Source organism: Lactuca serriola, chromosome 7, assembly GCF_051521515.1.
Source record: "Lactuca serriola cultivar US96UC23 chromosome 7, Lser_US96UC23_V15, whole genome shotgun sequence".
Lineage (NCBI taxonomy): Eukaryota > Viridiplantae > Streptophyta > Magnoliopsida > Asterales > Asteraceae > Lactuca > Lactuca serriola.
In genome coordinates, this window is record NC_136414.1 from 24637133 (window position 1) to 24649787 (window position 12655).

The 12655-nt window shown below is 36.3% G+C and overlaps 2 protein-coding genes across 2 annotated transcripts; one reads left to right on the forward strand and one right to left on the reverse strand.

The window, feature by feature from the left end:
* The first annotated feature begins 2720 nt into the window (after positions 1-2720).
* On the forward strand, positions 2721-6506 carry LOC145061612 (phosphoinositide binding protein). The gene is made up of 3 exons (XM_079009145.1): positions 2721-2953; positions 3638-3806; positions 3948-6506. Exons 1-3 carry the CDS (start codon positions 2840-2842, stop codon positions 6392-6394), a joined length of 2730 nt encoding a protein of 909 aa, XP_078865271.1. The 5' UTR covers positions 2721-2839; the 3' UTR covers positions 6395-6506.
* Positions 6507-8276: 1770 nt separating this feature from the next.
* On the reverse strand, positions 8277-9751 carry LOC145062917 (Tetratricopeptide repeat (TPR)-like superfamily protein). Its single transcript, XM_079010507.1, has one exon. It carries the CDS (start codon positions 9619-9621, stop codon positions 8491-8493), a length of 1131 nt encoding a protein of 376 aa, XP_078866633.1. The 5' UTR covers positions 9622-9751; the 3' UTR covers positions 8277-8490.
* Positions 9752-12655: the final 2904 nt, after the last annotated feature.

Consider the following 12655-nt stretch of genomic DNA (forward strand, 5'->3'; position numbering starts at 1 on the left):
ATAGTATATATATTTAAGAATTAAAAACTTTTATTTGTCAATTGAAGAGTTCAATGACCATTGAACTCTAAATCCATTGAATGTCAAAATGACATGTTACTATGATAGAGTTTAATCAATTGAACAACAAATAGATTTGCCACCTCATTCAACCTTCTTATTAAACTTACCGTTATAAATGCTTTTACATCCTAACAACCTCTTGGTTGTTCCCACAATATTTATAAAACGAAAACATAAAAAGTTTCAAATGAAGTGTAAAGCTCCACCGGTCAACTTGTCATCATGCACTTTGCTTTGTTCAATTTACACGTGCGTAATCTTCATGACATTCAAAACTCATGACATTCAAAACTCGACAGGGGACCTAATTACTTTACTCTTATTTCTTTGTAAAGTTTATGTCGGCATTTTTGTCTAAAATAATTACTTTTGTTTTTTCGAACGAGATTAAATACAAAAGAACACGTTTCATGATACTGCTCAAAAATTTATCATGTAAATGTTTTTAATAGAAAAGAAATCGTGAATCGTCACATTTTATCTACCTTTTATTTTGTCAATTTATCGGGGTATTTTAGAGTTTAATTACAATTAATGACGCTACTTGTTTTTTTCTTCTTGATTATATGATGTGGATTTAATACACGTTCTTACAAACAAATATAAAGGTTTTACCATATACGACTTGTAGTCGATCGAATAATATTCACCACAAAGATGCTTTTTTGTGAATTACCATATACGACTTGCATCCATTTTGCATAAACAATGTAAATGAGACTTTGCCTAATATTTGACATTCTTACATGGATGATTTCCAAAGCTAAATTACGGTTTTTAAAAGAGTTTCCAAGGCACTAAGATTCATATTGCAAGGTATATTAGTTTGTTGTGCCAACACTCAACCTTTGCTCCCAGATCTTGCCCATAGGTGTGATGCTATTAGAGGGACATTGCTTTGGATCATAGTTTTACATTAATATTCATTTCTAAATCAACTAGAGTGCATCCAACTGTAAGTAATTCAATAAAACATCCTATGATTGTTTTTATAGCTTATGTGATCCAATGAATAATACGATTGGACGATGTCTCACTTTAGGTCATGTTTACTTCGTTTGTTGTTAGGGAGGAGGGATTCATTCCCCCCAATCCACTGACCATTGTTACATTAATTTTTGTCTCTTTTTTTCATCTTTTCCAATCCACAACATACGAAAATCTTATATTTCTCAACCCACTTAATTTAAAAAATACAAAACAACTAGGGTACAGATTTTAAAACACATGGTACAAGAGGAAATGAGAGAGATGATAAAATGAGTTAGTGAAACCAATTAAACAATCCGCTGAAGAATGAGTGGTAACGACGGTAATTCTATTGCTAATTAAGATTTTACCTTGATTGTTTTGTATTTTTTTCTTTTAATTGAATGAGTTGAGTGGGTTGAAAAATATAGGATTTCCGTATGTTGTGGGTTAGGAAACATGAAAAAAATAAAAGAGAAAAACTGATTTGGCAGTGGATTCAGTGGGTTGAAAAGAAATGACTCACTCCTCCCTTATGATAATCAGTATAACTGGATCGAAGCAATACATGTTCATTGTTCAAGATGTTTTACAAAAGTCAAAGAATCAAATGGGTACCGACTCTATTGACTCTAATTTCCAATATTAGAGTTTTTTGAGCAACAAGTTCACTGTTTGAAATGAACCCCAAAACGAGTTTTTCAAATTTGAATTGACATAACTTTTTCTTTTTTTAATTCTTTTTAAACTATAAAATCATGGTTTTGTAAATGGTTTATCGGTGATTTTAGTGTCACCTTCCATTTTATGTATTTGAAATTATTACGAGTGCCAAATGGAGATTTAAATTGTGATATAATACAAGTGGCGTAAAGTGCACATTTTTTATAGAAGATATGTTTGATCCCGAACATGATGATAGTCGACCAGGTCGCACCTCCTTGCGGGGTCAAGGGGATGACCTTAGTGATAGTATCAAAACCTCTATAGAATTTTGGACTTTGAATTCAGTGGAAAAACATCTTTGGAATAAAAGAAAGTTGAAGAAACATGTTGATTTTGGATATCCTCGAAGGCAGATAAAAGACATCTTCATCGCAGCCCAAGCTGTCTGTGACAACTTCAACCATACAGCTCGAGTAGTCCGGTCAGTTTATCACAAACCTGTTTTCCAACTACAAAATTCGTCAATTTCATTGTCGTTATCCACTTTTGGATAGATGGTATATCTATATACACATTCATGTTTTGCCTATTAAAAACTCTCCTACTAAATTAACTTTCTATATACGTGTCCGGAAACAAAATTGTTGTTTTTTTGTCTAAAACTTTGATTTTTTTTCAATGGATTATTGTTAAATCGAACTTATGCAAGAATTGTCAAGAAGTAAAATGACCTTAAATGATCTATGAATATGATCAATCGATTATTGATTATCAATATTCTGTTTTCTAGCCTATTTTCTAATATGGCTCGGTCCAATTTGAGATCGGACTGATTTAAAGGTGAAACAAGACAAATAAACGACCCATGTCCCATGATGTGGTCATGTGGTGATTTTTGCAATTGGGTTTCGGGTCGGACCAGAGGGTTCTTTCTTTGGATTAAATGGGCTTTATCCCCAAATGGTATTTGGGAGCCCTAAGTTTATCAATTAACCGTGGATTGATCCATCAAATACAAACACTCATCCGATTTCCTTCGTATAAGATACAAATTTGATCAAATTTTCCCTTTTGTTTAAAGATTACATCAAATCGATTTCCTCTCCTTTTGGTTTCCAAATTCCGTGTTTCATCGATAAAGATGTTGGAGAAGATCGGATTGCCTCCGAAACCATCGCTGAGAGGAAATAATTGGGTGATCGATGCGACACATTGCCAAGGATGTTCTTCCCAGTTTTCTTTCATCAATCGCAAGGTTTGATCGGATTTAACTTACCTACTTTTACGACTTCAAAACTTTTAGTACACTTTACACCCTTGTTCATATTTTGTCTTGAATCGAGGGAGATCGATTGTTAAATTTTGCTTGAACTTGATGGAACTTCCTATCAGCTCCATCGTAAAATCCTAGTTGACTTCTCAAAGTCAATTAACTACGATCCGCCTTCGAACTTGACATGATTCAATCAATATTTGGAGAATCGTTATAAACACATTGGAGAATGCAACAAATACTAAAAGGAGTTCAAAAATTGAGCTTAAACTTGTTTAAATGAACTAAAAACGGATCTGAACTACTTTGCTATTTGGGACTTGAATTCATATGATGACTTATAGTACTCTAAGGTCTAGATTACACTAATAACTTCGATGATCACTAGCATTAGCCAAGACTCAGATTGAAAATCGTTATTAGATAATCATATTCTATTAAAAAGGGTAATTCTTAAACATGCATAAGCCGGGTGCATTTGTTCTTTGAGTTTATGTAGTATGTTTTTTCACTTCTGAGGAAATATTCTTTAGTAGTAGACATTATTAGCAAGTTCTTGGTTGCTTTTCTCAGTTTACGCATTTCTTTTTCAGTTTCTTATCAGTTATCTGCTTTAGAATCATATCAATACTTAATGGTGATGTATGCATATATGTGAATTTGCAGCACCATTGCCGAAGATGTGGAGGCTTGTTCTGTGGCAGCTGTACCCAACAAAGAATGTACTTAAGAGGACAGGGTGATTCACCTGTTCGTATTTGTGAACCCTGTAAAACTTTAGAAGAGGCAGCTCGTTTTGAAATGCGGTATGGACACAAGAATAAAAGTAGAAAAGGTCAGTTTTGTATCTTTTTTTTTGTCCAATTCATACAGGGACTCACTCTCTTTTCTCCTCTATGCAAAAGACATGAATGCCCTCCTCATAAAGCATGTCTAGTTCGTTGTAACAAACAGGGTGTTTTGGTCTCTTTTGCAGGGGCTTCAAAACTTGCATCTGATAATGAAGATGATCTCTTAGGAAACGAATCAATTTCATCAGAAAAAGGATCGGTTCACTTGCGTCCAAGTGCTTCATCTTCGAATACTGACATGGAGGTTGACTTTGAGTCAACTACTCCTGAAGAACTGAGACAAAAAGCCGTTGAAGAAAAGAAAAAACATAAAACTCTAAAAGCAGAAGGAAAGCCAGAAGAAGCATTGAGAGCTTTCAAAAGGGGAAAGGAGCTTGAAAGACAAGCGGGAGCTTTAGAGATTGAATTAAGGAAAAACCGGAAGAAGGCTCTTTCATCCACAAGTGTAAATGAAAACTCAAAAGCTGGAATTGAAAAACAACCGAAACAAAAAGATGATCTTGTTAATGAACTCAGAGAACTTGGATGGTCTGATCATGATCTTCATGATGCTGATAAAAAACCAGTCAACATGACTTTGGAAGGAGAATTATCGACCCTACTTAAACAAGTCTCTCAGAAGAATCCTAAAACCGAAAAGGGTAATGTTGGAATTGACAAATCCGAGGTTATTGCTATTAAGAAAAAAGCACTCGCCTTTAAGCGTGAAGGGAAGCTCACTGAAGCGAAAGAAGAACTCAAAAAAGCCAAAATTCTTGAAAAACAAATCGAAGAACGGGAATTGTTGGGCGATGATTCCGATTCCGAATCCGATGACGAGTTCAAGTCATTGATGCGTAGCATGGACATTGATAAACAAGACATTTTAGCATCCGGGAATGACCGGAATCGGAATCACAACATTGATGTTGACTTTAACTTTGACTTTGACCATCAACCCGATTTTGATGTGACCGAAGAAGATATGGACGACCCTGAAATGTCGGCTGCTTTGCAATCATTAGGGTGGACCGAAGATCATTCGGTCAATGATGACGTGGCGGTGTTAACTGAAAAAATACAATCTTTAAAAAGAGAAGCATTAATCAAGAAACGAGCGGGTCAAACCAATGAAGCATTGGCACTTCTGAAAAAGGCTAAAATGCTTGAGAAAGGAGAAAATAATGATCCGGGTGCATCATTAGAACTTGATTCGGGCCCGAAACCGGGCCCAAAAACAGGCCCAAAGAGCAAGTTAGCAATTCAAAGAGAGCTTCTTGCCTTAAAGAAGAAAGCCCTTGCTTTAAGAAGGGAAGGAAAAGCTGACGAGGCAGATCAAGAATTGGCAAAAGGGAAAGCTCTTGAAGAGCAACTCGAAGAGTTGGAAAGTGGCCCGAAAGTCAAACCTCCAGTCAAGCCCATTGACTTTTCAACACCAATGGAGGTTGAAGATGAAGATGAGGATGTAACTGACATGGATATGAACGATCCGTCTTATTTATCACTTTTACAAAACCTCGGTTGGCAAGAAGAAGAAAAAGAAGTTCCCAAAGTCAAAGCTGTTGACTTTTCAACACCAAAACCAAAAAGTAAAACCGAGATTCAACGGGAACTATTGGCCCTAAAACGAAAATCCCTCGCTTTGAGACGCGAAGGGAAGGTTGATGAGGCGGAAGAGGTTTTACAAAAAACAAAAGGGTTAGAAGCGCAATTAGCCGAACTCGAAGGACCAAATCAAAATTTGGACCAAAATATCGTTGAAAAAACGGAGCCTCAAACTGATGAAGTTTGGGTAGAAGAAAAGGCACCAGCTTTGGTAACTAAGTCTACCGAGTCAACCGAGTCAGCAGAGTTGGGATCAGTCCAGGAACGGGTGATGGCTCACAAGAGAAAAGCACTTAGCTTGAAAAGAGAAGGAAGGTTAGCCGAAGCCAAGGAGGAATTGAAGTTGGCTAAACTTTTAGAAAACAAAAACCGAGACATGAACACGGACACAGACATGGTGGATCGAACCCCGGGTCCGAGTCCGGTTCCAGTTCCGGTTACTAGTGAACCGAGTGGTTCAATTGCTATGGAACCGGAAGGAACCAGCGAGAGTTCACCACCACCATCGGTGAAATTATCGTCTCGGGAGCGGTTCAAATTGCAACAAGAATCTTTGGGGCATAAAAGGAAAGCATTGAAGTTGAGAAGGGAAGGGAAGAATGAGGAGGCGGAAGCCGAGTTTGAGTTGGCTAAAAACCTCGAGAGTCAGCTCGAGGCCGCCAGTGAGGCGGTGAAACCGCCTCCTGGTGATGATGTGGGCGTTGAGGATCTTCTTGATCCTCAACTTTTGTTTGCTCTTAGGGAAGTGGGGATAGAAGGTGGTGGTGGTGCTCGGCCTTCGCCCGAGAAGGTGGCGGTGAAGAAGGTTGAGGTGGAGGCGGTGGCGGTGGCGGTGGTTAACAAGAGTGAGAGGGTGGAGTTGGAGGAGGAGATAAAGGCAGCGAAGGTGAATGCGGTGAAGTTGAAACGGGCGGGAAAGCAAGGGGAGGCGTTGGATGCTCTTAGACGTGCTAAATTACTTGAAAAGAAGCTGAATTCTTTAAGTTGATCGTAAAATTTTAATGTTATGAGGGGTTCTACTATTATTTTACTAGAGAACAGTATATTATTGTATGGATATGCCATTTTTGACTTAGAAATGCACATATTATATTTATATACTATATATGGTTAAAAAAGCATGTAAAAAATTTCACTTATTTTTTACACAACCATAAGCGCTTTTATAAAAGTGAATTCTTTTGTCTAATTTTAAACTACCATTTGTTTTATATATTTTTTCTACAATTTAATTACTTAAGAAATCGTTTCTATTACTTAACTGACCAAAAAAAAGAAATTATTACGTAAGGTTAAACTAGATTCTTACGTGAACTATGTCTTAGCCATTGTACATACATACATTTTCCACATCAAGGTGTGGCAGTACTACCATAGTTATTCTACAACTCTTTTCCAAAAATAACATTTGCACATAGTTTGTATTCCGGATCATAAAAAGAAGGAAAATGGGCCAATAGACAATTTTTTGGAGGTGTTTTACAAAAAAAATAGACAAGAAAATGGTTGTATCCACATAACCGTAACTCTGAGGAATTAGTCCTTCAAAAAAAAAAAGTTGAAGAACAGTTATGCCGAGCTTCCTTCGAGGAATCAATTCGTCAATTAAAAAAAACTGAAGAATAGTTCCACGAAGCTCAATCCGAGGAATGAATGCCCAACAACAGTTCCACGAAGCTCCTTCAGGGGAATCGATTCGCCAATAAAAAAAATCATCAAATGATCAAAAGAAGGGGGGTTGTTTGTAGCAAATGACAATGAAAAACACAACTTTATTAAATGACCATGACTTCCACAGAGAGAGGCTTTGCGGAAGTCCTTACACTCTAAGGAATGGGAAAATCGCTCTAACGAATCAGACCGTGGGGAAAAGACAAAAAAACGCTTTTACACAGTTCAATAGAGAGGGGCTCTGTTGAAATGCGGACGCCTCTACGAAATGCATGTACACCTCTGAGGAAATGGTAGCCGAAAGCATTAAGGTGCACATGAGTTCCATAGAGACGTACGCATTTCCGCAAAGCCACTCTATGTTGAACTGTATAAAAGTTTTTTTTTTTTGTCTTTTTCCCCACGTGTCCGATTCTTCATGGCGATTTTCTCATTCCTCAAAGCATAAGGACTTCCGCAGAGCCCCTCTCTGTGGAAGTCGTGATCATTTAATAAAGTTGTGTTTTTCATGGTAATTTGCTACAAACACCCCATCATTTTGGTCATTTGATGAATTTTCTAAAAAAAAAAAAAAAAAAAAAAAAAAAAATTGAAGAACAGTTCTGCAGAGCTCCTTCTGAAGAATGAACGTTGAAGAACAGTTACACATATGGTTGTTAAATCATGATCCTGATCGTATGATCGTAGGATCGTACGATCCTACGATCCCACCTAGATAAATCGATCCCAATCTTACTTGGATCGTTTTTTGTAGGATCGTAAGATTGTATGATCGTTATTATATATTTTTTTTTTAAAAATTCAAATTTTTTTTAAGCTAAATACATAGAATACCGTTTTGAATTGTTTATCGTTAAATAATGTATTATAAATGTATTTTTATGTTTTAAAGTATATATTGTTACCTTTATGGTTTACTGAAGGATGAATATGTATTTTTTATGTTTCAAAATGTTTTTTTCATAGGATATTGAGATTTTTTTGCCACATCGATTAGTCGGCGTTATAGTTAATTCGGCAGAACCTTCCGAGCTAGCTTTGCGGAATCCATGTCCATACGTAGAAACAACCATTTTTTTGTGTATTTTTTGTAATACACCACAAAAAAATGTCTGTTAGGGTCCATTTCCATAAAAAGAAACATCCTCAAAAAATACCTACTAATTCAATTTATCACCAACTAAAATAGTACAACGGCATAACCATAAAACCACCATTTCAATATATAAGCTCAACCAAATGGAAGCCAAAAAAAGCTCAAAAATACGACATTCAAAAGAACAAAGAGCAAACCCTATTGTAAATGGTAAACTCAACTAAACAAAGCAAATCACTTGCGTTTCTAGAACTTCTTTTTATATCAATCTTGAAAACATCTAATGAAAACAAGAATCGAAGTTCATACTTCATATATCACTCATCTGCAGGCACGATCAAATTGTATTTTCTAAACTTATTCGAGTTCCCAATCCCCACAAGCTTCTTAGCATCTTCAATTTTCTTCTCCTTAACCAATCCATGGATCACAAGTTGCATAACATTTGGATCAACAAGACATTTTTCTTCAATCGTTTGCTCAAAAAGCTCAATCGCCCAATCAAAATCGCCCACTTTACAAGCCAAACGAATCAGAGCTGCAAATGTCGCTTTATTAGGAGTAGAATCACTTTGCCCTAATTTAGCGTACCAATTCTTTGCTTCCTTCAAGTCGCCATTGTTGCAGAAACCATTGATGATAGCATTGTAGCTAAACTCATCAGGCTTAACATTTTTAGACTCCAATTTGTTAAAAAGTTCAACAGCTTCGGCTAATTTCTTCTCGGAAACCAGTCCAACCAATTTAGCGTTGTAAGTTCTGATATCGGGTGAAAGGCTAGTGTTCATCATCTTCACCCAAAATTTCTCACCTTCGAGAAACCTACCGTTTCCGTAAAATCCGATGAGCAAAGTATTGAAAGTAATCAAATCAGGCTCCAATCCGTTCTTTTCGATTTCGTCAAATATAGTTGCAGCCGAATCAAACGAACCCATCTCACAAAAAGCTTTGATCGCAGTGTTATACGAGACAATATCGGGTTTCAAGGAGAGTTTCTCAGGCAACTCGCGGAAGAATCCGTCAAGCTTATCGAATTTCTTCGAATTAACACACGCCCCGAGAAGTGCATTGAACGATTTAACAGTCTGCGGGCATTTTCGCTCAGGCATTTCGTCGAACACCTTGGAAGCGTGATCAAGCATACCTGATTTTCCATACAAAGAAATCAACCGAACTGCAAACCCTTCTTTGGAAATCTCATGATATTGTTTCTGGTCCTCGAGAATCTCCTCGACCCATTTGTATTTCCTGGCGGATGCGAGACGGCGGACTATGTTGCCGTAAACGTTGGCTTGTTTACGGAACAGATGTGATTCTGAGCACTTCTTGAATTTCTCTACCACCCTTTTGAGATTCCGCTCTTTGTAGAGGTCTTCGTAGATCGATTTCGCCGGTGGGTTGGAGACGGAAGTTGAGAAAGTACGGAAGATGCGAGAAAGGGTAGACATTTTTGAGGGTTGCAGGAGTGAGATATGAAAATATGCCGCCTTCTTAAGCACCACTAGGTCCACTACACACTCGAAGCGCGAGGCTTCGAAGTTTTCTTGTTTTTACGAGTTGAAACCCTAATTTGAAATTTCTACTTCATGCTTGAAATTTAAGGGATAGTCACCTTTGACATTTTACAATTCGATATTTTTTGACAAACCACTTAAATAACCACAAACCTCATATTTGATAGTTTCAAAGTATCAATATATGTCTCAAAAATCCTGAAAAATCTATACCATTATATTAAACGGAGTGGACTTGCTACATGCATTTGCTACGCTCGTTATGGGTTCTGGAACACCGCCCCCTAACGTTCGCTAGGGGCTCACTATATGCCACTCGTTGCAATATTTGGTAGAAGAAAGAGAAGCAAAGGCACGTCTGGTTAAGCGGGTTGGACCAGATTGAAGACTTTTGACCAAATTCAATTCACAAATTTAATTCCAACCACTCCCTCCTCATTTATTCTCTACCAACCAATTTTATATACATTTAACTAAAAAAACATTTACATACATTTTAACTAAAAAAACATTTATATACATTTCAACATAATTCAACTAATTTTATATACATTTATATACATTTTAGCTAAAAAATATTTATATACATTTCAACCTAATTCATTAAACTTTCAACCACACCCTCATCTATAATTCAGATACTATAAATCAAACCACACTCTCAACATTTCACACACATATAAAATATATCATTATCTCTCTCACATACTCTCTCAATTCACCAACACAAAAAATGTCTTCATCTCAAACAAAGAAAACCCTAAGAACCAACAAAAAGAAAGCTTCAAACCTTCCATCATTAAACATTTCACCTCCAAACACTCAATCACCAAACCTTGCATCACCACTATGTTATCAACAATCATTTGATTAACCAATTCACTCTTCGTCTAGCTACTACTTTCCTACAATGGCTCTACAAATGTTTCCATTTAATATGTTCTCTACTCAACCAATGAAATTTTACCACAACCAATCACCTCGTTCGAATGTGGATCTTGGTCCGTTTGAAACGGTTCAAGAAACTCAATTTTGTTATCAACTCCAACCGCAACCTAACTTTCAATCCCAACCACTCCGCCTACTCGACGAGTCAATCGATTCTTTCGATGAAGGCCCCGTTGAAGATCCCGTTCAAGAATCATTTCAAGAGCCCGAAGTCAAACCACAAGCACAAAAAAAAAGGAAAATGGAGGGCTCCATGTAGAGGGTGGACAGATGACGAAGAGAGTGCACTAGCTCAATCATGGCTAGATGTGTCAGAGGACTCGATCCACGAAAAAGACCAAAACTTAACAATTTTCAAAGAAAAAGTTTGGCATAACTTTTGTCATTGCATGAAAAAGAAGACCTACAACCCCGATTCACTTTACTCGAAGTGGATGACCGCCAACCACACCACAATGGATTTCATAAGCATCTATATGAACGCAATAAAAAAACCCTTAAAGCGGTGCGACTGAGGTGGATGTCATGACTAAAGTTCGAAAGATTTACAAGGCGAAAGTCGGAAAAGCTTTTGCCCATGAGTTGTTTTGGGGAGTTGTGAAGGGCAATCGAAAATGGATAGACCCAAAAACCCCTAAAGCGGTGCACTTGAGGTGGATGTCATGGCTAAAGTTCGAAAGATTTACAAGGCGAAAGTCGGAAAAGCTTTTGCCAATGAATTGTTTTGGGGATGTGGATGTGTATGGTTTGTCTGGGATGTTAGGAAGTTTAGATTGCATGCATTGGAAATGGAGTATGTGTCCTAACGCATATCATGGACAATACACAAAAGACAATTACCATTATCCTATGGTCGTGCTTGAAGTTGTTGCCTCATAGGATTTGTGGATCTAGCATGTCTTTTTTCGGTAGTGTCGTTTTGCTTAATGATATTAATATTCTCAATGACTCACCAATATTCAACAAAGTGTATGACGGTATTGTCCTAAATTCGTCATTTGTACTCCGAGGAACGAAATACAAATTTGGGTACTATCTTGTGGATAGGATCTATCCCGAGCTTTTTGTTTTCGTTAAAAGTTTGTCATGTGCGGATGACCCTCAAAGGTCTAGATTTAAGAGAGTCCAAGAAAAAGCAAGAAAAGATATCGAACGAGTGTTTAGAGCACCTAAAAAGCGTTAATCGATAGTTGCAAAAACATCCATGTTTCGTGATATTTCTACTATGACAGATGTGATGTATATATATATATATATATATATATATATATATATATATATATATATATATCATATTGCATAATATGATAAGAGAACATAAAAGAAACGCGATATGTGTGTACGACGAGAATGAAGTCATCCAAGAGACACAACAACTAGAATATTGTGGTCAAGAACGGATACATAAAATGAGAATAATTTACAATGCAATATTCCATACCGATCTTTGCCACCATTTGACCGATCATCTTTGGACAATAGACAATCTTAATCTAAATATGTCACCGGAAGACGAATTTGAAGGCCAATATTCGGAGGAAGACCCATTGCTTTAGTGTATTTTTTATGAAGTGTGTTGTAGGTATGAAGTGTGTTTTTAATGTATTAAGTCGTGTTTCTAAGTATTAAGTCGTGTCTGTCGGTGTTATGTCATGTTTGTCGTGGTTTGAATTATTAAATCGTGTTCTTAAGTATTTCAAGTTTTTATCTATTGTGGTTTGAATTATTAAATCATGTTCTTAAGTATTTCAAGTTTTTATCTATTGTAACTTTTTTAATTTAATATGAAATGTTTGTGTTTTAAAAAATATAATTGATATTATATTAATTGTTTGTGGTATAAAAAAAATTGTTTAATATTTATGCATAAAAATGTTTCTATATTAAAATAAAGTAATTTAATTAAATTAGAAAAAAATTAATAAAAAAAAAAAAGAAAATGACATAAAAACCCTTAAGTTTTCACAAAAATGTCGATTTTATCCTTGGACGTGTTTTATGTCCAGTAAAGCCCGAAGTT

Excerpts from the sequence above, each read along its gene's own strand:
- LOC145061612 (XM_079009145.1), top strand. The coding sequence starts at position 2,840 with ATGTTGGAGAAGATCGGATTGCCTCCGAAACCATCGCTGAGAGGAAAT. Across the intron at positions 2,954-3,637 it reads TTTCTTTCATCAATCGCAAG|CACCATTGCCGAAGATGTGG; the intron begins GTTTGATCGGAT and ends GTGAATTTGCAG. Across the intron at positions 3,807-3,947 it reads CAAGAATAAAAGTAGAAAAG|GGGCTTCAAAACTTGCATCT; the intron begins GTCAGTTTTGTA and ends TCTCTTTTGCAG.
- LOC145062917 (XM_079010507.1), bottom strand. The coding sequence starts at position 9,621 with ATGTCTACCCTTTCTCGCATCTTCCGTACTTTCTCAACTTCCGTCTCC.